Raw genomic sequence first — 26,541 nt, 5'->3', positions numbered from 1 at the left:
GTGTGTATATGTTTGACACAAAAGATGGTTGCGCTGAAATACTTTCTTTTATCATAAAGAAGAAAAATTATGGCACCGAACTGACCAACACATGGGGAAGCTATATTTATGTTAAAGCATCTATCGACTCTTGAGTCTGAGATAGTTAATTAAGGTGAATATAAACCAACCAGTGTTGCTTGTGGGTTATGTTTTTTTTTTTTTTAAATCACTGACCTTTTCATCCATAATTTTTATGCTATTGAATGGGGGCCTCGTCTAGTTGAAAATGTGAGATAAATCTCATCGAGACTTTATGACTAAACAACTCGAACAAAGGAATTAAAAGATGGTGTGAACTGGGAAGGAAATGGGACTTTTCTAAGAATTTTTCCAAATGCTTTTGCAGCCATTTTTTTTTACTTGTTCACAGAACAAGAAGGGACACATCATAAGAATTATGTGGAGGAAATTATGGTGAAACCAAGTCTTAAGAGAAAGTAAAAAGTCATCTCTTTCATCAGTGCATTGTGTTTCAAGGTGACCTGGTAAATAAAGTTTTATCTAGAAAACAAACGATAAAAAATTCGGTGACTTTGAAAAGAGATGATTCAACAATCACTCAATTGATGTAATCAGTATACGTAGATGGTCTGTATTTTTCAGGATCCAAAGTGAATTATCTATAAATTAGCTGCACAATTGCCAAATAATCCCTTCAGTTTTAACTTGTTAGAAATATTCAATATATTGAGATTGTCCCATTGTATTATTTATGAGAAGTGACATTCAAATGCTTCTTTGCCAAACAGTATCCCTGGATGTCTTGGTGTTTTAGAATATGAAAATCTGTGCTAAGGTCCAGTCAGGACTTGTATTCTTTGTAAGCAGTGACTTATCAATTAATAAAATTAATCCAACATTTTGAAGCTTCGTTGAGATAAACTACTTAAGAATAACATTGTGTACTCTAGAAAATTGCGGAATTTGTCAGAGAGAATAGTTATATATATATTTTAGGAATACCTTTTCTAGCTAAGTGCAGATTTGAGGGAAGAAAAAGCATCATGTTGGATATTAAACTTTCATCTGTTTACTTTAGTACTTAGCTACATGTGAAGCCTTTAGACATTGTTTTCATGACATGGTTTTCCACTTGGCCTTTTTCTCGGCAGGTTCCCAAGGGAAAAGTAGTCGTTCTTAATTTCCGATTCATAGACCTCGAGAGTGATAACTTGTGCCGCTATGACTTTGTGGATGTGTACAATGGCCATGCCAATGGTCAGCGTATTGGACGCTTCTGTGGGACGTTCCGGCCTGGAGCCCTTGTGTCCAGTGGCAACAAGATGATGGTGCAGATGATTTCCGATGCCAACACAGCTGGGAATGGCTTCATGGCCATGTTCTCTGCTGCTGAACCGAATGAAAGAGGTACCGTTTTCACATTATGGCAATAGCAGCAATAAGGATAGCTCACAGTTATTGAATGCCTACTGTGTGTCAGACATTGTTCTAGGCACTTTATATGGATTTACTCCTTTAAGGTTTAAGAGAAGTTCTTAACTAATAAATGCCACCAAACCACCAAAAGGTCATTTTAAAAAAATCAATCTTTTTTAAAAAAATCTCATATATATTCTTATAAAAATTCAAAATAGAAAATCATAAGAGTAAAAATGTGAACTTTGCATACATATATACACATTCAGATATAGAAACGTACCCCTTCATCCCATTGCAGTCCTCTCCTAGAAATAAGTGCCATACCTTTCTATGTGTACTTAATTGTATATACTTTTACATTAGCTTTTAAAAAGTATTAGTGGGATCATGCATTCATATTGTTTCAAAACTTTTTCTTTTCTTTTAACACTCTGTGTTGGGATATTTTTGTGTCAGTATATGTGAGTAACCCAAAGATAGAGACCTCTACCCTTGAAAGATAACTACAGAGGAAAATCTGTTAGGTTTGCAACCTTTTTGCCTGATGACACTCCCAAATCTGTTCTTGCTTTGGGCTGTAGAGCAGCATTACTCCTTTGAGATACCAGAGGACAGAATCTGGGGCTGACAGAGCAGCCAGAATATTTGAGAGGCTAGGAGCTACAGAGAAATTGAAGCACAAAATATACATATAAAAATCTCCCAAAAATCTAATCTTTGGCTGACAGCTAAATTCTACATATGTGGGGAAGAGCTCAGTTGGATTTGCATGAAAGCATCAGCTGGAAGATGAAAGAACTGACAGACATTACAGCTACTGCCCACTGCTAGAGAGACATATTCTGAACTTGGATCTAACCCAGTGAAATGCCTGCTAGAACAAAAATAATTTTTCATAGGAACACAGCAGAATCTAGAGTCTCTATAATGTATCATTCATAATGTCCAATATCCAATCACATGATGACACAAGAAAAGTGTGTCTATATTCAAGAAAAAGCAGTCAATAAAAATTGATCCCAAGGCAATTTAGTTGTTGTAGTTAGCAGACAAGCACTTTAAAGCAGCTATTATAAATATGTTTAAGAACTTAAATGGAAATATATGTGTAATAACCAGATTGTGAATCTCAGAAGAGAAACAGAAAGAAACTATAAAAAAAGAATAAAATGGTAATTCTAGAGCTGAAAGATACAGAATTTGAAAGTTTAAAGTTTACCTGATGGGCTGATAGGCAGATTCGAGATAGTAGAAGAGAGTCAGTGAATTTGATTAGAAATGATCTAGTTTGAAGAACCAAGAGTAAAAATGTAAAGAAAAAGAGCTCCCAAAACTAGAGAGACAATAATATCAAGTGGTCTAATGTGTGATTTGGGTCTGAGAAGAATAAGAGTGATAATAGTGCAGAAAAAGTATCTGAAGAAATAATGGCTTAAAGCTACCAAAGTTTAGTGAAGAGTCTCAATTTATAGACCAAACCCAACAAACCACAAACAAGATAAATAAAAATGAAGCCATACCTAGGCACATTAAAATTAAATTATAGAAATCTAAAGACAAAGAGAAAACCTTAAAATCAATTATAAAAACCAAATTACATAAAAGGGAAAAGATGGTATGAATGATAGCTTTCTTTTAATCAAAAACAGAAGAGGCCAGAAGGGAGTGGAATAGCATTTTTAAAGTGCTGGAATAAAACTGTTAATTCAGAATTCTATATCTAATCTTAAGAAAAGAAAGTAAAATAAAGACATTTTCAAATAAATATGTGTATCACAAGAAATATTGAAGGAATTTCCTCAGGTTGAAGGGAAATGGCTCTACAGGGTAACACAAAGGTAATGGAAAGATTTTAAAGCCACTGGAAATGATAAATATAAGGGACTATATATTATTTTATTTTCTCTTAACTTCTTTACTTACGTCTGTTCAAAACAACATAAAAATTTAGCACTGTATTGTAGAATGTATAATGTATAGTATATGTGTATATATATATATACACCATACATTATATATGTGTGTGTGATATATATAGTGTATATAATATATACATATATACACACACACATATAATATATACATATACACACACACACATATATAACATATAGTATTATAATGTGTGGAATATATATATATGGCAACAATAGAACAAAGGATGGAGAGGTAAATGGAAACTATACTGATGTATATATTCAGAAGTACATATAAATTACATGAAGAAATACAATATTAACTCTAGGCATATTGTGAGATTGTGATACATTTAAGGTGTAATCCCTAGAGTAACCATTAAGAATGCAAGAGTTAGAGCTAAAAGGGAAAATATTAAATTAGAATACTAACATTATTCAACTAACCCAAAGAAGACAGGAAAAGAAGAACAGATGGAACAAAAGAAAGGTGAAACAAACAGAACAAAATTGAAAATGACACTAAATCCAAGCATTTCAATACATACATTAAATGCAAAGGATTATTAGAATGGGTTATAAAGCAAAGGCCAGCACTGTGGTCTACAAGAAAACACTTGAAACGTAAAATCAAAATTGAATGTAAAAGGATGGAAAAATATGTATCATGCAAACTTCATTAAAATTAAAACCAATGCTTATAAAAAGACTTTGTTATAAAGATCAATAGGCAACCTATAGAATGGGAGAAAATGTTCACAAAAATATCTAGTAAAGGACTTTTATTGAAAATAAACAAAAACTTATAAACTTAACAATAAAAATATAAAGATCGCCATAAATATAGAAATGGACCAACAATTGAACAGACACTTCACAAAGGAAGATATCTGAATTACTAATAAGTACATGAAAAACTACTCAGTATCATTAATTAACAGGGAAATACAAATTAAAACCACATTGGGATATCGTTACGTACCCATACCCACCAGATTGGCTAAAACATCAAATGATGGCAAGCATGTAATGCAACCAAAGTACTCCTACCACTTGGGAAAATTTTTTCAGTAGTTTTATATGAGGTTAAATGTCTGTATCCATTCTTGGCCTAAGAATTGCATTCCTGGGTATTTATGCAAGAAAAGCGAAAATACGTTATACAAAGAAATTTGTACAAAAATGTTCCTCGTGGCTTTATTCACCCAATAATGGAAACTGGAAACACCCAAGCGAATATCAACAGGAGAATAGGTAAACAAATTGTGTTTGTGTACACTAGAATGCTACTCAGAAATGTAAAGGAACAGATTACCAATACAGCAATGCAAATGAATATCATACATTGTGCTAAGCAGGAGAAGCCAGACACAGAAGAGTATGTACTAAATTATTTCATTTATATGAAGATCTAGAATAAAACTAATCTAATATGTAATTGCTCAGAAAAGTAGTGTGGAGAGTCAGCAGATTGACTGGGAAGGGATACAGGAATTTTGTGGGACATGGTTCTATATCATCATGAGAGTGTGGCTTACATAGATATACTCATTTTTCACAATTTTACTGGTAAGTTTTGTGCATTTCAGAGTATATGAATTGATCTCTCCTGAATTTGTTAATAATAATAATAAAGCAAGTGGTGGGGATTAGGTAGCAGTGTTCATAAAAAGAATAGTAGAGTGATGATAATTGTTGAAACTGGGTAGAAGTTATGTTATTCTATTTACCTTGTATGTGCTTGAAATGTTGCATGAATAAAAAATTTTAGACATTATTCCAACCTCAGTTTTTAAAATACATCTTCTTAATTTTAGAGATTTTTTTAAAGAATGATTATCTTCTGTGTCAAAGAAATATTTTATTAAATTATATTAATTCCTTTATTTTCAATTCAGTTTTTCGTAGTTAAATTCAAGAAAAATTAAATTTAGAACTATGCGCTAAAATATCTTTCTAAAATTATTACCGTCAGTCCATCAACACATATATATAGTGATGTCTGAAATGATATTTATTAAATATTAACTGTGGTAAGATTTAGGGGGTGGTATTTGGAGTAACGTTTTAAATTCGTTATGCTTTTCTGTTGAAATTTTTTAAAATATGTATTTTTATAAACAGATTATTCTTAAAAATGTTTAAAGATGTCTAACATATAAAGTTTTCTGGTAATGAGAGTCTTCTATACCAACTCAAATGTCCATGGGCATGGATTTTAACCCTATTCATTAACACACCTGTCTAGAGGGTTCTTAAAATCTATATATAATTTGTAGAGCCTATGTAATTTCTGATGCATATCCGAATGTTTTGTCTTGTCCAAAAATGAAAGAAAGAAAAGAAGCTATGGCCCCGACTCTATTCCATTACTCTTTTGTTGCTGATGTGATATGTCAAGTAACAAAGATCATTCACTGTGTGTGTGTAGAGGAAAGTGTGACCTTTTTTAAGAGAAAATTTAAGAACTTCTGCCTTTGCCTTTATTTACTGTACTATCTGTCTGATATTCTAAATTCCTAATCTCTTCATGGTCGCATTGCCATAACCTATATGAGGATATAAACTTGGACTTCTTTTTTTTTTTTTTTTTTGTATTTAATAACTTCAGGAGATCAATATTGTGGAGGACGCCTTGAAAGACCTTCTGGCTCTTTTAAAACCCCCAACTGGCCAGACCGTGATTACCCTGCAGGAGTCACTTGTGTGTGGCATATTGTAGCCCCAAAGAATCAGGTGAGATTCCCTGAAAATACGAAGAAAGTATGGATGTGTGAATTGTCTAGACACTGTGAGGGGCCCAACTCTCAAGAGCTATAGATGGAGGGCAAAGAAGGCTCTGCCAAACACAGGTATTTCTCCATATGAAGACCTAGATTAAAATTGTTTTTGCATTATTTAACCTGCAAAGTCATGGATTCAATTGCTTATTATATAACTGCAATTTTTAAAACAAGTTTTGAATTACAAATGGTAAGCAAACCCCATGTGATTTGGAAAATGTTATAAGCAGCAGTGACTAATTGTGAGAAGATAAAAATTCCCAAGTACATGTGTGTTTCAGGTTACCATTTGTTCACATAGCAAACCCATGATATGTCCTCATATCAGCTATCCCAGTCACCAAATTGAAAACAGCCTGACTGCTTCACTTTGACAAAACCAATGCAAGCACACCATGTCTTCTCTTCAAAGAACAAGTGGTCTGATGTGGAAGCTAGCATGCTTTGTGGTTTCTTTTGGTTGTTTTGAAAATAAAATTGTGCAGTTTCTCCACAAATAACTTTATTCATTGCTCTAAAACAATCAACAGAAAAGGTCTAGTTTTCTAGTACTTATTAGTTTGTAGTTATATGAATTTTTCACCCTTTCTGGGAACCACTTTCAGATATTAATAGCAGGACAGAACTCAGCCTAGAACTAGACCAAGCCTACTTTGTGGACTTTCGAAGATAACTTTAAAGAATTCCTATTATTACAAACACTACAGACTTTAATCAACCACTATATGGTGAGCATTGTGACATTATTCTTTAAAAAGTTTCTAATCTGATCTTTCGTATCACTTAGACAAATACTATTTGCCATAAAATCATTTTTTAATGGAAAATTATTTAGGCAATTATACTATACAACTTAGTGATTAGAATGCACATCCACATGCATGTAGGCACTTTGATCATAATTCCAAAACTTTTATTTTTTAGAAGAAAAACGTCATTTAATATATTAATGAACGAGTCTATAGAATGAGTCTTTAGATCTATTGAACATTTTATAATTTAAAATTACATTTAAAAATTACATTTCTCAAACAAACTATTATGTACTTCTTGAGATTGTATTGGTCATTTTTCTCTCTGTGACAATTGCATACATATTAGACTAAATAATTTCAGCTTCATTATAATGAAGAGATTACAATTCAGCATCTTTTTTATTGTCTTTTTCTTTGATTATTTAAATTTAAATTTGGGTTTTATTGATGTGATTTTTTTCAAATCTAAGGGCATTTTCTTCTATTACATACTTACCTTCATTTTTTTTTTTAATCATAGCTTTCTCATTTGCCCTCCTATTTCTTTATTTATCTTCTCTCCAAACATCATTATGTGACTAATCTCTAATTAGAGAAAGTTCAGCCAATTTTTTAATACCCTGGAAGGCATTTTATAACTAACTGGTGAGAAGTTATTGGATACAAAGAGAAGATATTTTAATACAATTTAAAGCAATGCTAAGTATGAATATGACATTATTCACCCACCACTGTTTTTGACTTCTTTAAAGGTGGGTAACTATATAGATATGTGACAGTTATGTTCAAAGCCAAAATTTACCTTTGGTCCCTCTATGATGCTCTTGCCATTATCATCTTCACCCATATTGCTGTGTCTGAGTCTTCTTTGGCTGGTAACTATGTGCCTGTCTTCATAGGAATTAATGACCATTATCTTCCGTAACTAGTAGGAAGGGTTGCCAGCCCACCTGCCTCCCCACGTGAGTGGGGACCAGATGTCTGGGAGCCATGAGTATTTATGAACACAGTACAATTTACTTTGATTCACACATTGGAGGTGCTCTGGAACAAATCTGCTTGTAAAGGGGAATGAGTGCCTATTGAACCAAAACTTCCTATTAACTTGAGTAATTTAAGTCTCTACTATTGGTACTAGTGCAAAAAAATTTAAGAAATACTTCAGAACTCTAACACTGACTTTGTGTATCATGCTTTTATGAAACCTCTGTAAAAATCAACCACATTACCAATTGGCTATGCTAGGCACATTCTTCAGACATAAATCATGAAGACACCACAGGCTCACTTCCTTGAGCCCTTAGTCAAAAAGAATTTGACTCCTTTGCATGTGATGGGACTATCAGTCTCCTTCCTTCAGAACGGCAACAGTCCACTGTCTCACCCACCCAAACACACATACACCACGCTCCAACACACACTAATATAGGGGACATTTTAGATGATACTTTTTAATTTCTATTAGTTTTCTTCTAAAGAAGAATGAAGTTGGTAGGTAGCCCCTCTTTCCACTCCAACACATACCCAATTATGGTCTCAATGTAGGTTGCCAGGGTTACCTAGTGTTTCCATACTTTCTTAGCTGTAAGTGAACAGAACTCCTAAGTTTAAGATCCTAACTAGGGTTCATCCGTGGTTGAGATGATCTTTTGGGATGATTAAAAATTAAAGCAAAAGAATACAGCAAGAAATATAAATTTCACAGAAGAAATATGAAAATAAGAACAAATAATTTAAACAATACATTTTTACAAAGGAGAATCATGGTACCCTACAAATCTGGGAGGAGAAGGAATTCCATTTGAGGTTATTCAGCAATGATATTTTGATGCTTCTAATGTTGTGCTTTCACTAAAGCTTATAGAATTAAAGTTTGAGAAGTTCGATGTTGAGCGCGATAACTACTGCCGATATGATTATGTGGCTGTGTTTAATGGTGGAGAAGTCAATGATGCTAAAAGAATTGGAAAGTATTGTGGTGATAGTCCGCCTGCGTAAGTAGCACTTGTTTTGTTTCATGAATGTTTTAGTGGCCCAAGACTTTTCTGATTAAATTGTCCAGTTACATCTTATTTTCTGGAAGACTTTTATGTTGTTTTGTTCACAAATTCTTGGGTTCCGTGACAGTGGAGTTCCATACAGCACCAAAATGAAGAGTAGCCAACCCAGAAAGTAAGGCAACATTATCAACTGTAGAGAGGCCTCAGCAGCCAGAGGTAAACAGAAGCTGAGTTGGTGATGTCCCAAGGGCAGATACCTGGATATATCACTGCCCTGTAAAGGTGAAGTTCAGCACCACAGTAGAATGGGGAAAATTCTAAGCAGGGGCCTGAATACTGAGGATCCAGACAAGGAAACCAGGAAGCTTACTTCATCAGAGATCTGTCCTGGACCTTTCAGAACCTCGCGGCACCTCATCACATTGTTACTCAAATCTCGGCTGACTGAGCCTGAAAGGTTCTGTGTATTTATCAGCAAACGTTTATGATGCTAAGAGCTCTGCCTCTTACTAGCTGTGTGACATTGGGCGTATTACTTTAATAATTAAGAATTTTTAATATATTCAAGTTAGTTATAACTTAAATGTTACTATACCCAAACTTGTTAGAGAAAGGCCCATTTCTACATTCCTAAAGAAAATGTCTCTTGTATTCTTTTTCTAATGCTGTTGTAACAAATTACCACAAACGGGGTGGCTTAAGACAACACATTTATTGTCTTACAGTTCTGGAGGCTGGAAGTACGAAATCAGTTTTGCTAGGCTAAACTCAAGGGCTGTTTCTGTCTAGAAGCTCTGAGGGAAATCAGTTTCCTTGCCTTTTTTCAGCTTCTAGAGGCTGCTTACATTCCTTGGCTCTGGCTCCCTTCCTCCATCTTTGAAGCACATTACTCCTATCTCTGCTTTTGTCATCATGTTGCCTTCTCCTCTCTGATAGTCAAACCGTCCTCTCATGAGGACGATCATGGTTACATTTAGGGCTCACCTAGATAATCCGGGACACTCTCTCCTACTCAAGATTCTTAACTTAAGCATCTCTGCAAAGTCCCTTGCATATATGGTAACTTATTCACAAATTCCAGGGATTAGAATGTGTACATCTTTTGGGCCCATTATTGAGCCCTCCTTTATTCAAAACCAGTCTTTTTTATCTGTATTCTCCTTCTAACCTCCTCATTGTGTCCCTTGAAACTTTCCTTTACCCAGTAGTCCTCTTTTTTCATCTTCACCTCTGCCTTCTTTTTTTGTTCCTTCTCTATAACCTATAAACGTAAGTTCTCCCAAATTAAAAGAAAAAACTCTCTTGACTTTCTGTCCTGCTTGGCTTTTTATGCCATATCTCTCCTCTCAATATTCAAATATTTTAAAAAATAATTTTGTTTCATTTCCTAGCAATATGGAAAATGAGCTACCTTTTAAACCCATCCCAGAATAAACACCAATGTTCCTTAAGTAAATAATAATAATAAAGTTGAAGCATTGCTTAATTGGAAAAAATCTCCGAGGTCAAACATGATGAGAAGCCCCCAAATCCAAAGAGATAAACTAGTACTCGGAGGTGACAGCTTCCTTCAGGACATGTGCTAGTTCTTGATGACCTAGAACTTCATTCTTAATAGACCATGCTTGGGGACAGGAGACAAAGCTCAGGGTCCAAGCAAGGAAGGAGATTGGATCGCAGAACACAGCATAAAGAAAGGACCTTTAGAAAGTGACATGAATGTGATTGAACTAATTCTCTCCCTTCCCCAAAGAAGTTAGTAAGAAAAATTGGCTGTTTTGGTTTTGGCCTTTGGCAAAGGGAAGAAGGGGTAGTCTCTGAAGAGTATTCCTAACCAAAAACCAGTCCACATGTGCATTTGAAGGTTACAATTTACACTACCTGAATGTTCCAAAAAAACAGTCAAGAATTTTGTTTAAAAGAGTTTCTAATTTGGTAGTTTCCCCAGGGTGACGAAAGAAAACTCAAATTCTCTCTAGAAGAATGCGTCTTAACTTAGGCTTTAAGAGTGTCTATAAAGTTTCAAAGAACATAAGTTCCCAATAAAAGAAAAAGAATCACAAAACACAAAGAAAAAGCCAATGTAAACAAAATCAACAGAAACAAACAGTATAATCAGACCCACAGAGGCTATATATAGTAAAATTATGAGACTCAGAATGTGAAATAAATATGCTTAAATTCATGTGAAACATTAATCAAAAGACTACAAAGTACAGGCTATTGAAAGTAGGAATAAGAAACAAGAGACTTTCAGAAATGATTTAAAAAGAGCCTAATAGAATTTCCAGAACTGAGACATGATAACGTGTGTGTGTGTATGTGTATGTGTAAACTTAATACATGAGTTAAATAACTGATAAGACATCTATCCAGAAAGAATTAAGGAACTGAGAAATAATTACCTGGAATATAGCACAAAGAGATAAGCAGATGGAAAATATAAAGGATAGATTAAGAGTCAGACGCTAAAGTGAAAGTGTCTGATAAACATTTAATCAGAAGTTCCTAGATAAAGAATAGAGAATGTAGGGAGTTTAATGTTTGAAGAAATAGTAGCTGAGACTTTTCCAATACAGATGGAAGATGTCAGTTATCAAATTCAAGAACTCAATGAATCTTAAGCAACAAATATAGTAATATATCCATTTCTACATGTATTATAGTAAAACCACAGAATAACAAAGATGTTGAAAGCAGCCAGAGAGCAAAGACAGATTATGACAAAGAAAAGGAAATTAACCTAACACTCGGCTTCTCAATAGCAACAATGGAAGTTAGATCTTAGAAGATCTTCAAAGTGCCGAGACAAAATAACTGTCAAGCTTGAATTATTTACCCAGAAAAACCTCTCTTTTGTGAATTTGGGTGAAATGAAGACCTTTTCAGTTAAACAAAAGCTGAGAGAGTTTACAACCAAAAGCCCCTAACCAAAGAAATGTACTTCAGGCAGAAATGATCACAGATAGAAGACTGAGATGCAGGGAGAAACACTGAACACATAGTGGTCATAAGAGTTGAAGGATTCTGAGGTCCTCGTATTATTTGAGAACAGGGTGAAGATATTATTAAACTTTATAATACACTGAAGTAAAAATGGATGTTAAATTTAGGGTAACTTACAGGAAAGTAGAAGTAGTCTTTACTTTCCAAAACAGTGGAGGAAAAACGTAAAATGAGAAAAAAAGTTTGATCCAAAATAAAAGGAAAAAGAGAAACATAAAAAGGGCAGGCCAAATAAAAAGCACAAAATAAAATGGTAGAAATATCTTTAGATGTATCTGTAATCAGTATAAATGCTGATGAATCAAATCGTTAATGAAAAGACAAAGAGTCTCAGACTGGATACCAAAGCAAAATTCAGTTATATACTGTTTATAAGACACATCTTCACAATGAAAGAACACAGCATTTGAGAATAAAATCAAAAAAAGATATTGGTGGCAAATGTTAATTGAAAGAAAATTAGCATAGCTTTATTGATATCAAGAAAAAGCAGATTTCAGGCAGAAAACATTACTAGAAATGTTCCATATAATGATAAAAGGTGCAGTTTATCAGGACGCGTACTAGTTCTTGATGACCTAGAACTTCATTTTTAATAGACCATGCTTAGGGACAGGAGACAAAGCTCAGGGTCCAAGCCAAGAAGGGAATAATTGTATGTACATCAAAAATATGCAAAGCAAAAAAATGAATCAAAATTAAAAGACCATTTTTGTAGTAGATTTTAAATACATCTTTTAATAATTGACAGATTAACTGAATTACAGAAAGATGGAAAAATCAGGAGGCAAAAAAAAAAAATTAACAGGCTTGTTCTAATGGCTAGAGAACACTGCGACCAACAATGAGAAAATACATTTTTTCAAGCAAAAAAATGAACACAGGAAAAAAAACAGAATTGCCAAATAATCACTAAAGAAATTTGATCTATAGTTAAAAGTTATCATGCAGGAGAACAGGCCCAGATTGCTTTTTTCCATGAATTCTAACAAATATTTGTGGAACAGATAATTTCTACACTACAGAGATTCTTTCAGAGAAAAATAGGGATTGTACCACAACTAATTTTATAAGACTCGTATAAGTCAACAACAAAACAAGGTAAGGACAGCACAAGAAAATAATATTAAAGACAAATCTCACTTATGAATGCGATAAAAAAATTAAATCCTAAAAGAAGACAAATCTAACAATCTATAAAAATACCCTTTGACCAGGAATTCAAGGTTGGCTTGTATTTAGAAAATCCATTAACTTTATACGTTATCAGATTAAAGTATGACTTGTAGATTTATGTTTTTATTTGTTGAAAACATTATTAAAAATATCTTTTCACAAAGAGCTTGAATTTAAAATTTGTATTTTTAAAAGTTAATAGCAAAAAATATAAAATAAGAACAAATTTAACAAATTCTATGCAAGGCCTTAATAGAAAAAATTATAAAACCTTACTGAAAGACATTTTAAAAGACCTAAATAAATGGAGCTATACATTGTTCTCATGAATAGGAAGAATCAGTACCATTAAAAATGTTGAAATTGGTTTTCCATTAAATCTGACAGCCTGGTTCTAAAATGTGCATGGAATTGCAAAGGGGATGGGAGCGGATGGGGTTCTTCTTCTTCTGAAGAAGAACCTGGCAGGAAGATTTGCCTCACCATGATTTAGCCATATCAGAAAGCCGTTGTAATTAAGACAATGTGGTTTCATCTGCGGGATAGACAAATTGAGTAGTGAAACACCAAAAAGAAGCCAGAAACGTTCCACATGTGTCTGAAGACTGGGCACATCACAGAAACTCACAGGTCAGCAGGTAAAGAATAGCCCTATTGCAAAATAAGTTAGGGACAATTTTTATTCATGTGGGAAAAATGGTTTGTATTCATATTAAGCATCACAAGCATCAACTACCAGATGGATTGGGACTTCAATGAGAAACTCAAACGAGAATTTCTGCTCATCAAAATTCACCTTAAAGAGAGGGGAAAGAGAAGGCATAAAACAGATATTTGTAACATATTTTGCAAAGACCTAGGTTCCAAAATATATCAAGAAATCCTAAAAATTAATAAAAAATAACAAATAGAAAAAATGGTTAAAAGACATGAAAGGCATTCCCAAAAGAAGAAAGCTACATAGAAAATAGTCTTTGAAAAGAGTGTAAGTTGGTACAACCATTTTGGCAGTTGGTTTGGTGTCATCTGATGAAGTTGAAAATAGGCATCTATCCTGCGACAGCATAGAGCATTTATCCTCCCCTCCTGGTGTGCCCACTGATGGCACGTTTGCCCATGTGCACCACGAGACATGCAAAGAGTGTTCTCAGCAATATTGTTTGTAACCAGTGTCGGGGAGGGGTGAACAGCCGAATGTTTATGAACAGGAGAATAGTTAAATTGTGTTTTAGCACACACTACACAGCAGTGAAATCAGTAGATGACTCTCACCATTATAATGTTGAAGGTGAAAAAAAATAAAAATACACATCATACCCTTTCATTTATATGAAGTTTAAAAGCATGCAGACTTATACAATATATTATTTAGTGATGCATATGTATATCGGTAAATCTATAGATAAAAGAAAGAAAAGGATAAGCACATCATTGAGGGCAGTGGTTGGGCTGGGGGAGGAGGAGGTGATGGAGGAGGGTGTTGAACACCACTCACTTCTGAGGAGTTTGTCTAGAATAGCCTGCCTGCCTAACATCAAATAACACTTTTGCCAGAGGGATAATTTTTCATAGAGCATTTCTGGGATGGGGCAGTGTAGAAAATGAGAAAATCTGGGGAGGTTTTCCTTTGTTAAAAGTATGAATAGAAGAAGTGTTGTGCTTGGCGGGACATCACCTATATCTGGTTCAGTGCAGTATCAATAACCTTGAATTCAGTTCAAAACATTTATTACACCCTAGCCATGTGGTGGGCACTAGGTTAGGTACTTGGAATACAAAGGGAGGGGTGGCAGAGATGAAGAGGAGGATGTGAATCAAGAAATATTAGGAGGCAAAATTGGCAGGAGATAGCGATTGAATGTCGTGACTGAAGAAGAGGAATGCTGGGGGATGACAAAGTAGTCTGCCAACATAACCAGCTATAAGACATGAAACAGTATCCTTAGTTCATTCCTGGGATTTCCCAGGGTGGATTCAAGTGGAATTTTTTATTGTCTTTCTAGTGATTTGTAACATTAATTTACAGATACAACACTTGGCCCTCAATACATTTATGTCACTTTGATTCTGTCGCATTCATACTAAAGCTTAGTAGTAGCAGAACAAAAATATGACTGCTACTTAAATACTCTTCCTCGAGAAAATTCCATTTCCGATATGTTACATTCTTACTAAAGTTCACTAGCAGCGGCATAAAAAAATATGACTTTGTTACTAAAATATTCTTTGAGAAAATTTAGTTTCCAATATATTCTTTGAAGATTAGTTCACAGAAAAGGCAGTGAATGATCACTGTAATTATAGCCTAAAAGGCTAATCTGGTTGAGTCTAGGTTTCCTCTGGTGATTATAATAACTGCCTTTTTATTTTTATTTTTTATTTTTTAATTTTTTTTTTACGCCTATGGCACCTGGTCTTCCTAGGTGGTCTCCCATTCAAATACTAACCAGGCCCAAACTTGCTTAGCTTCCAAGATCAGACGTATCAGGCGTGTTCAGGGTAGCATGGCCATAGACTAATAACTGCTTTTTGTAATTTTATTTAAACAAGAGTAACATTTGTTTGTAATTGTAGTTGACAGTTGTGTTTCATACACAATTTGTATTTATTTAATGGAATTTGTTTTCTAAAGTAAGATAGAATATTTTTATTAAAGACTGGATTCTCAGAAGCATTATTTAAATGACCTTGGCCACTTTTATGACCAGAACCGTAAATGTAGTCATGGAGCCCGTTCTTAGGTTTGTTCCATCCCTTGGCTCAGAAGGTAAGAACCTTTAGGTAAGAAGAGGTCTTGCAGTATATCTTACTGGTTGGGTCAAGTCCAGATCTACTCTCCCTCTATCCACTCCCACTCAAAGTAGCTGATAGGTGGGAAGAAATTATTTGTATGTCCATGATGCCTAAGAAGTGGTTTGGCTGAGAGAAGATGCCTTAAAACAGGACTTTAGTCAAACCACCAATTAACTCAAATAACTTGTTTTAGAAATACTTGTCCCTAGAGTCACCTGGTCCTGGGTTCACATTCTGCCTCCGCTACATACTAGCTGTAGGGTCTTGGGAAAATCACTTGAACTCTCTGAACTTAATTACCTGTTTAATGAAAAGGGAATAGTTATAGGGTTGATGTGTAGACAAAATTCAACAGTGCCTAACTGAGCAAACAGTAAATGTTAGCTATTAGCATTAAGATTGAGCAGATTAAAGCTTTCACCTTTTTAAAAAGTATTTTAGCTCTTAAGTTTAAACAAATAGTATTCTTTTGTCAGAAGTTAATGGAAAGTTAGAAAATTCTACATTTTAGTACCAACTAAAGTATATTTCTACACTTAAACTTTGAAATATATACATATATACTTAAACATGTTTTTCTTCTTTTAGACCAATTATATCTGAGAGAAATGAACTTCTTATTCAGTTTTTCTCAGACTTAAGCTTAACTGCAGATGGATTTATTGGTCACTACAAATTCAGACCAAAAAAATTACCTACAACTACAGCACTACCTGTTACCACCACATTCCCTGTAACTACAGGTAAGTTTTTCAGTTTTGAAGTTCATACACAAACTTAAGGAGTATAAGAAAAGTTCTTCTGAAGTAGGAAAAAATAAGAGGAAGATATTTGAAGCTAAAATAAGTTAAATAAGATGAAAACCTATGTCAGAGAATAATGCAACTCCATTAGTGAAAGAAAAGTATAAAATGTAAGAATAAAAATAATCTAAAAATTTTTAAAAGTCATCTAAGAAAATTATGATCACAGAACAATTACTAGGAACTCTGTTATAAGCACAGATCATTATAATACTAATTTTTCTTTTCTGGCAATTATAAAATTATAGTTTTCTTTTTACTACATAGAATTGTAGTATCTTAGGTTGAAGTTCTAGGGCCTTGATACTTAACCTCTTTTCACATATGCCGGTATTTGATTTGGGCTTTTTTTCCCCCTTTGCTCCAAAATGTGTCATACAAAATATATTATTTTTTTCAAATTGGAGTAAATCAAACAAAAATATTCAATGTATCATAGAAGGCAGTGGGAAACTCTGGTCTGGGGTATGGTCTAAGAAATGGAGAGGCAGGAATGGGTCCCTGTATCTAGTCTCTGCGTTCTATCAGCTCCACCCTGGGATTTCAGGCCTCAGATCTCAAAACTAAATGCAAGGAAGGAAAAAAGTGGGAGGGAAGATCTAAGGTTAAGATATGAAATGTGCTGAAATAAGACCAATTGTATTGCCCACCATTTTCTGTATGCATCCTGAGTAGGGCCATCCTGAGTACAAGCACTTAACAAAAGGCTGATTTTTCTGTGCACTCCCAAGTGTGCCATCTTGTGGCCTGGAAGTGTACTGCCTCATGTTACAGCAGCATTTCTCCAACTCATCTCAGTAAACTCTGGTGTCCTTATTCTTTCCAGTGAATTATCTATCTGGTCAGAACCATGGGGCTTAGTGGTTCCCCAGCTTTTATCTTGAGTCCTAAACTGAAATTGCAAACATGGGTTTGTAATTTAACTCCTAGAGTTTTGCAACTGCTAAACATTTTGGTGAAAATATAGGAAACTCTTGTTTTTATCAGTTTTCTGCCTCAAACCTGCTTTTCCACCTTTTTTCCCTGGCATGGCCCACAGCATCTCTTAGGGTCATTTTTTACTTTCTCTGTCTTATCTCCCCACTGCATGCCCTACCGCCACAGAGCAGACCATGACATTTTTCCCCCTTAAATTCATTATCTACACCTGTGCCATCTAATACAGTAGTCACTACCAAACGCTTCGAATGTGGCTAATGATACTGGGGAACTGAAATTTTACTTAAATTTGAAAAGCCTTATGTGACTTGTGGCTGCCATATTGGATAGCAAAGGAGCCCTCTTTTAAGTGGTATGTAAGACCCTTCCTTCACTTTTAATCCCTAGCCTCTTTGCAGTTTTTTCTTTAGTTCCTACCACCTCTCTCCTTGTGCTCTAAATATTTCGAATTTTATGCTAAGTGTAGGGTAAGCTGTTGGTGGATTTAAACAAAGTTCAGGATTAGATTTACACAATGGAGATCACACTGGCTACTGTGAGGTGAGTGGATTGTAGAGGTCAACAGGATCCACAGATTCTCATGGTTGTCCATGCGAACTGTGTGTGTTATAACGGAGATAAAGAGATCATCAAGAGGAGTTGCCCTTTGTGCAAGCCAGGGACCTTGGGAGATATTGGCAGGGCTTGATGATTAATTTGACTAGGGAGATCAGAGCAGTATCAAGAGTGTATCCCAGATCCCTGGCTTGCAAAACACAGGAGATAATGTTACCATTCAGCGAAGTCAACCACAGAGTTTAGGGGTAGATTCATAAGTTAGGCTGTGACCTTGTTGAGTTTGAAGTGTCTGTAAAACACTCAAGTGGAGATGTCGGGGTGGATATCTATACATGGGTCCCCAGACCAGAAGAGAGATTTAAATTTGAGAGTCATCAACATCTACATGGCTGACATCATGATCCAGAGTGAGATTACCTAGGAAGAAATTAGGGATGATAAAAGGAGAAGGCCTGGAATTAAATCTGTAGGATCTCCAGCATTTTAAAGAGGAGGGTATGCTGGCAAAGGAGACTGAAAAACAGCAGCTAAGAAGAGGCAAGGAAGCCAACAGCATGTATCATGGGAGCCATGGACGAAAATGTTTTAAGAAGAGAATGGTGAGTAATTCAGATGTGGATGAGACTTCAAATAAAGGAAGAATTAAAATGTTCCACTTGATTTCATGATGTGGAGGCTACTGGAGACCCTAGCAGAAGTCGTGTGAGTGGAGTTGTGTAGGCAGAAGCCAGACAGAATGGACTGAGGAGTGTGTGGAACAAGGCAAAGAAACTGAGACGATAAATTCCAGCAATTCATTTCACAAGTTTGGCCCTAAGGAGCAAGAGAAGCCTTGAGTGTCTGGAACAAGTTAAAGCTAATGGAAAATCACCAACAAAGGAGAACATTTTAGTGGACAAAAGGAATAAATTGAGGAGGAGATTTCTATGAAGGTAAGGTGTGGCCTCCAGAGGACTCAGAAGAACAGACCTTAGACCAGAGGTGGGACAGCCTTCTCTCTTAGAGGAGGAAAGCAAGAGAGAGGGTACAGATAAAGACAACTCAGAGGTTTGGTGGGGATCTCAACATTTTCTTCTATGATCTCTGTTCTCTCTAGAAAATAGGTGAGGCCACCTGCTGAGAATGAGAAGGGAGGTAGGAGACTGGGTGGGGGTGTGCATGGTTAGGAGAATGAGGAAGAATTTGAAACACAGCTGTGGAAATTAGTGAGTCGATCCACCAAACAACTTGTCACTTTGATGAGGGTCTGTTTGTGCACTTGGCTGAGTGTGAACATACATAAACTGGCTCCTGCAGAATTCGGACAGGGTCGAAGGACAGAAGGAAAGGGAGTTTACGATCTTGTCAAGAAAATGACTGAAATAATGGACCACAGAAACTAAGTGGAATAGCCAAGGAAGTGAAGGTGAGCCAGGTGATTGGTGAATAAGAGAGGTCAATGTGTTGAACCTCTAAAGACAGGAAAAAAAAAGTCATGAGAGGAGAGGCTATACTGGATATGAGGAAGTATAAATTTGAGAGATTGGTGACTAAAGACTTCCGCGGGAGGACATGTGAGCTTGGGACTGAGTAACTGAGATGGAGCAGAGGAAGGATGAGGCCACAGCACTAAGAGGGATTGTTGACAGTGAGGTGGCCTCAGGAACACACAGGGAGGCTGAGAGCTAGGTACCATGCTGGGGAGTGTAGGTATTAGACCACAGGAGGATGAGGAGGGTCCAGGAGGTATAGCTGATGACTTAAGGGCAAGAGAGCAGAGATCTACCTAGGGGGAGAGGGAGCAATGTGGGACACCCACCCAACTTCCAGACTGATGTCCTGAGCTGAGAAGGAGCTGGTTTCCAGTGGTCTGCTTAGAAAGGTGCCATTTCATTGGCCCAGGAGAACCACTAACGCCACTACTTTTTGACTTAATTAGGTAAATTTAGGTCCCTAACTTCTGGAACAATGTTCTCTCTAAATGGTTGATGAGTTCTTTCTCATAAAAAAAAGTGTGTGTGTGTGTGTGTGTATGCGTTTAAGCCATTTTATGTATTGTAACATTAAATTGTATATATTTTAATATTGTAATCCACTTCAGATTTTTTTGCAGTTAAGTAGGGATACAAATTAAGAGTAAGTAAATAAATAATAAATTCACAGAAGGGTGGGTAGAACATATTAAAAGGGCAATGTTACAATTACAAATCTTTACCAAGTACAATTCTGTTACAGTTGTTTTTTTTTTAGTTCTTCCTACAATATTGCCACATATAAGTGAATAATTTGCAAATATTTTAAAAACATTTTTAATGTTAATAAATAAGGATTAAATATTTTCATTTCATTAACCCAAGGTTTCTCAACTTTGGCACTATTAACATTTTGGGCTAGATAATTCGTTGCTCTTGGGCACTGTCCTGTCCATTACAGGTGTCCCACAGCAACCCTGGTACCTGCCCACTGGAGGCAGGTATCGCCTCCTCGTTGTGACAACCAAAATATTTCCAGACTCTGCTAAATATTACTCAGGGGGCAAAATTACTCCTGGTTTAGAACCAATGTGTTTATCTTTTAGTTTTACTTTTAAATTTGTCTCCTTCTCAATTCTTAACGTTATAAGTAGTAACAGGCTCAAAAGAAATGTTTGGTAATTGGTTGCATCTAATTACAGATGTAACACGTTACATGTGAGCAGTATTTCTAAAAAGCCCGTACTTTCCACATTTAGGTAATTACATGTTTTAACTGCGCAAAAAAAACCCCTCCCTTCATCCTCAGGAGGAACATTATAGGATTCCTTGTGCAAAGTGAAGAGTACCTATATTTTCTGATTTTATATTTGTTGTGAATATGGGTTTTTCTAAGCAGGACACATGGGTGACTATCTATTTTTGGTTGTAGTGTTATATGTAAAGGAAGAGGAGAATAGGGCTAAATTTGGGTTATCTTTGATCTCAGGTTTAAAATTCAGCAGAGGAGATTGAGTTACACTGAGGAAATTGGGGCAGTAGTTGGGAGCACGAAGAATTTCTTTCATACACTTTCATTGCAATGACAGATTGGTGGCTCGGGGAAATAAATGGGAATTTTAAATGGATAGATTCATACTAAATACTAATTATATTTGAATTCATTTTCCTGACTCTTATGTCTTTCTTCTTTTAATTAAGGTTTAAAACCCACCGTGGCCCTGTGTCAACAAAAGTGCAGGTGGACAGGGACTCTGGAGAGCAATTATTGTGCAAGTAACTTTGGTAAGAAATAAAACCCAGCTTTTTCTCTTTAGTGAGAAACTTGAGACTGCATGCTTAGTCTCAAAGGAATCGCCATGATGGTGATGGGAAAGGGTCAGTTACACTCTTCATTTACCCAAGAAAATATTTTCCTGCACACTAAGGATCTGTGCTGTTCAAAGTGTTAGATTTCACAACTGAGAAAAATATGTATACAGAAAATGTACTTTTTCACATAAACTTAATTTGACTCCTGGTACATGGTACTGCTACTCTGCATATTCTGGCTAACTCAGTATTCCTGAAAACAACAACAACAAAAACTCATGTGTCTCTTTTCTCACATATTTTTCATGTACTGAGTATTTTTTCAAACATCGGTATTTCAACTTAAATAAATTAGAAACATATCCAGGCTGGTCTCTCTCACAAGATATTCGGGTATTTCCTCTTCATTGTCCTTCCAAATACTAAATGAAAACTTGGAAACCTGAAATCTGTTTGGAAACTCATATTTTGGAACCTGAGGAGATATTACTTAATGACTTAGAATTTCTAAGGGATTTTTCCAATAAAAAGTAGCTGTACTTTCCATGAAAAGCACTCAAGAGCAAAAGATAACCAAATTATCTTATTTTCAAAAGGAATATTTAAAAAAAGTATGAGGAAAAGAAAGTTGCTATAGTCTAAATAGGTTACCCAAAAGAAAGGGTCTCCCAGAAGTGACTCTGCTTGCTTTTTCTGTGCCTTAAAGTGGTAACTGTGTAGAGCTCAGACAGACTGTATTGCAGCGGGGTGAAGGCACTGAGGAATCTGGGGCCTGACGCCCCTCTGGAGTTTGCATGCCAAAATTCAAGTAACTGGCATGAAAAATGAAAACAAATAGCATCAGATGTCATTGCCACCAACCATATTTAGTTTAGTCTTCTGTAGCAGGTACTTAAGGAAATCTCCCTCCCTGTCCTTTGGAGCCACCGGATTCCACTGGGCTACAGACTGACATTTTGCAGTGAACACTAATCACCAGGAATCACAGTAAGGTGTGACAGGAATTCTGATTTTATGAGCTTCGCACACTGTGCAAGCAATGAGTTCTTACTTTGCCCCATAAGTGGCATACAGCCAAGTACAAACCTTGATTTATTCCAATGTGTGTCACTTACGTGGAAAAATGACCACATATTATCAGCAGTGGCCTACTGTTTCTCAGCCAGCATTGGTAATACTCCTCTAGGGGTAGTTTTTGGTTGTCAAAATAACTGGGGGGTGCTACTGCTTTTTCTAGGCAGAGACAGGGCTCATAAAAAAGTCGTTCAATGCCAAGTCCTGCACCACACAGAATTATCCCCACCAAAATGCCAAAAGCATGCCTTCGAGAAACACAGCCCTCTGTGGCTCAGAAATGAGACTTTTTCCTCTGAGTGTCACAATAGAAAAAAGAGTTACATAATGAAAAGCAACTGAATTTTGCTAGAGATTTTTTTTTAAGCAAGAAAATGTTTTAAGTTACACCTCGGTTCTATATTTTGACTTGCTAAATGAGATAAACAAGATGGATAAGAAAGGGAATATCAAAGACCCAGAAAAAGACAGATATTACTGATAATTAAAGAGAGATGAGGACCCAAGAGATGAACCAAAGTTCTCTAGGAGGGTGGACAGCTAAAGGAGGGGTCGGGGAGACACAGAAAGGCGGGCAGCCCCCCATATAGACACAAAGACTCTGATCTTCATGTCTCAAACCCCTCATGCAACTTCCTAGTATGGTATCACCTCTCAAGATTCAAGGCCTTGTTGAACAGCAGCTCTTGGGCCTGCACAACACGTCGGGTAAGACGTTGTAGAGAGTCCCCATCTCAGCGACAGACTGCAACGCGGTGGCTATCAGGGTTTCTGTCTAGGCAACCACCTGGGCAGCATTACAGCTCCATGGCTTCTTTTCTCAACTTGAATTTTGGTGACAAATGTACAGAATCAATTGCTCTATTAGGGCATTTGCTCTAACATTAAAATGTTTCCCATCTGAAACTTAGAAGAATATAAAATTATTTTCAGTTCGCTTACATTTGCCTTCACCGTTACATTATTTCAAAAATGTTTTCTTCTGCAGTGTTGGCCGGCACCGTTATCACAACTGTCACTCGAGGTGGAAGTCTGCATGCTACAGTCTCACTCATCAACATCTACAAAGAGGGAAATCTGGCAATTCAGCAGGCCGGCAAGAACATGAGTGTCAAGGTCATTGTGGTCTGCAAGCAGTGCCCTCTCCTGAGGAGGGGTAAGTAAAAAGGAAAACTTAGAGGAACTCAGGGACAGAGAAGGGAACAAGAGAGTATCTCAGAGCAAGCCGTGGGTCTGTCCATGCCATGGCTGGTTGAGGGAATCAAATCAGGGCTAATATATTGCTCACTTCTGGTATAGAAGGAATGCCTTTAGAGTTAGGCAGAACTGGTCTCTAATTCCAGTTCTTGTAACTTGTGAAAAAGACGAGGTAGTAGAAATGATGAACGAGTCCAAGAAGCACTTGAAGTTGGGTAACAAGGAATAGACACAGAGGAGCAGTTCAAGAGAAAATTTTCAATCATTGCACTTAAGGTGCCAATACTGTAAGAAAAAAGAAATTCAGAGCTTAAGTTCAGAAGAGAAAGGTATTAGGGACTAGAATTAAGAGATTTGGGAATCACTTTTACACAAAGGATCATTGAATCCGTGTGTAGGAATGAGTTTATTAGGAGAAACCTCGGAAAGAGGAGAGGTACTCCAGAGGCAGAGGCACAGTGTTTCTAAACAAGCTCTTAAACATCGCAGAAGTAATGTGTGTTCAAGAAAAAGTAAGGTATGTTCTATAGTTGTCCACAAGTATAAATAAGTACAGAAATAAAATGTGAAGCACTTTCATTTTCAAAACCAGTGGTCCTATGAAAAGTTTCTTCCAGAAAGTTTCTGTCTGTATAAAACATGCACATAATTACTTAGAGAAATGGGATCGTGCTATACACATTCTACTGCAACTTGCCCCCATGTGACATATACATAGACGCCTTCTATAAATAGCACGTATAGATAGATCTCTCTATTTAAAAGGGTAAATAATGCCTGGTATTCCAATGTGTGATATGCCGTGATTATCCAATCTCAGCTCATTCCTTTCCTGAGTCTTGTTACAAACCTGTCCCATAACCCAAACAAACCAAACCACATGTGTGTGTGCACACACACACACAGACACAGAAATATAGAATATTCACTTCAAGAAAGCTCTACTATGAATCTTGATTGTTCAGAAAAGCCAGAAAGCCAGCAGTATCACATTGACGTTTTAGAGGGAACAGCAAAGGCTCTCTAAAAGATAACACTTCTTTCCAGAACTGCCAGGAACAGCAAATATAATGATGTTGGCAGTCAGACTTGAGGTGGCATTTACCTGCCCAGCCTACCAAGCTTTCACAGGCTCAAGACCACTGTGATGACAATGTTATTCCACAGAAAAAGGATTACACAGGAGAAAAGAGAAACACATATTTTACTTATGATGCACTGGGGAAGAGGGAAGGAAGATAAAGGAGGTAGTAATATGCACTTCCTTTATGGCATTTTTCTGAGGCAGTCTAAATCTTCAGAGTTGAACATGTGTCAGCTTAGGCCCCAGTCAGGCCAGGCCTAAACTTAGTCAGACACACTTATATATATTTTAAAAAATAGTGTAACTGATATAAGTACTTTGTAGGACCTGTTTTTTGTAAGGGACTATAAGACTGCAAAGCAGTATACGATGAAATCATGCCCTCAGGAAACTTACATAGTATATATGCTTGAGATATTGCAAAAACATTCAAGACGACAACTGAAGACAGTAGATCATTAGTTGCCAAATACCTGGGAAACCCAGAAGCGCTATGGGATTTTGAGAGGCCGTCTAAGGACAGCATGTCTGGGGCACTCACGGGAGGACCCCAGAGCAGTTGCGTAGTGCACCATTCTTGGTAGACACTCAGTGAATGCACCAGAACTCACACTGCAGAGCGAGACATGGTCGGATCTGGTTATTCCAGCCAGTTTCCCAGTGTTAGCAGAGCTGGAACATGCTACTCAGTTTTTAGATTTTTGCTGATGAGAGTCTTAAACCAGTAGAATAAATATTTAATTGTATCCCTACAGAACATTTATCTAGAGGTAAGTTATAGTCTAAGTTGTTTCAAACACACACAGAGAAAAAAATTAACGTTATGTTCTCTTTTTTTAGGTCAAAATTACATAATTATGGGCCAGGTAGGTGAAGATGGGCGAGGCAAAATTATGCCAAACAGCTTTATCATGATGTTTAAGACCAAGAATCAGAAGTTCCTGAATGCCTTGGAAAACAAGCAATGTTAACAGTGAACTCTGTCAATATAAGCTTCATTCTGTCATTGGCTTGGAAAAATCTATTTTTCTCAGTAGAAAAACAGTCTTGTAATATTAAATAATGAGCATTCAGAAAGATTCACTCTTCACGTGATGGAGGTATGAGGCCTCTGATGTTGCTGATGGAAGCTCTGTGCCTGTACCGAGAGGAGCCGTATCTGAGGGAGAACTTGACTCGCTGTGGTGACAGGAGACCAACTGGATCAAGCGCGGACAGTTTGGAAGCAGTTTATTTATACGTGGCCGTAAAAGGGTATTTTAGAAATGAGTTTTGTGAAGATGTAAAAAAGATTTTATAAGTGCAATATTTATAGTGGTATTTGTTTTACCTTCAAGCACTTGCTTCAAGGTGTTATGTTCTTCTTTTGCATTTTTAAATCAATGCTTAATAAAATATTTTAAATGATTATATAACAACCATTAAACTTGTTTTTATAGAAAGTGGGATACTATAAAAAGAATATTTTCTGCTATTTACTTATATGTTTGTAACAATTTCCACTATGCTCAAAGAGTTAGCATTCAAAGAACTTCGGGGGCTGGATAGGTTCAGTAATGTAAACGGATTATAATTCTTCTCTGCAGAACCAGAAAATGTTAGAGCTTGAATGTTACCCCTCAGGGATCTAGTTCAGCTGCCCCATTTTAATAGAAATTGAAGCTCTGGTATATTTAGTGACTTGTCCAGGCACACATCTCCCATGAGACAGAGCAGGCATTCAAGCTCAGAAGGCCTAATTCTAAACCCGGTGCCCTTTAGGCCACTAGGAG

General features: G+C 36.2%; 1 protein-coding gene and 1 pseudogene across 1 annotated transcript in view; one reads left to right on the top strand and one right to left on the bottom strand.

Moving 5' to 3' along the window:
- The window catches only part of PCOLCE2 (procollagen C-endopeptidase enhancer 2), a 63,436-nt gene extending 37,257 nt beyond the window's left edge, over window positions 1-26,179 (top strand). The window contains exons 3-9 of the mRNA XM_016126507.2: window positions 1,155-1,410; window positions 5,950-6,074; window positions 8,734-8,870; window positions 16,440-16,594; window positions 21,304-21,387; window positions 23,477-23,644; window positions 25,610-26,179. Of these exons, the coding sequence (XP_015981993.1) occupies window positions 1,155-1,410; window positions 5,950-6,074; window positions 8,734-8,870; window positions 16,440-16,594; window positions 21,304-21,387; window positions 23,477-23,644; window positions 25,610-25,740 (1,056 nt within the window). The 3' untranslated portion in view covers window positions 25,741-26,179. The remainder of the gene's footprint in view (window positions 1-1,154; window positions 1,411-5,949; window positions 6,075-8,733; window positions 8,871-16,439; window positions 16,595-21,303; window positions 21,388-23,476; window positions 23,645-25,609) is intronic.
- LOC118602105 lies at window positions 15,457-15,574 on the bottom strand (annotated as a pseudogene).
- Window positions 26,180-26,541: the final 362 nt, after the last annotated feature.

This window comes from Rousettus aegyptiacus, unplaced genomic scaffold (genome assembly GCF_014176215.1).
Source record: "Rousettus aegyptiacus isolate mRouAeg1 unplaced genomic scaffold, mRouAeg1.p scaffold_m13_p_4, whole genome shotgun sequence".
NCBI lineage: Eukaryota > Metazoa > Chordata > Mammalia > Chiroptera > Pteropodidae > Rousettus > Rousettus aegyptiacus.
This window is presented reverse-complemented; position numbering and strand designations above follow the sequence as displayed.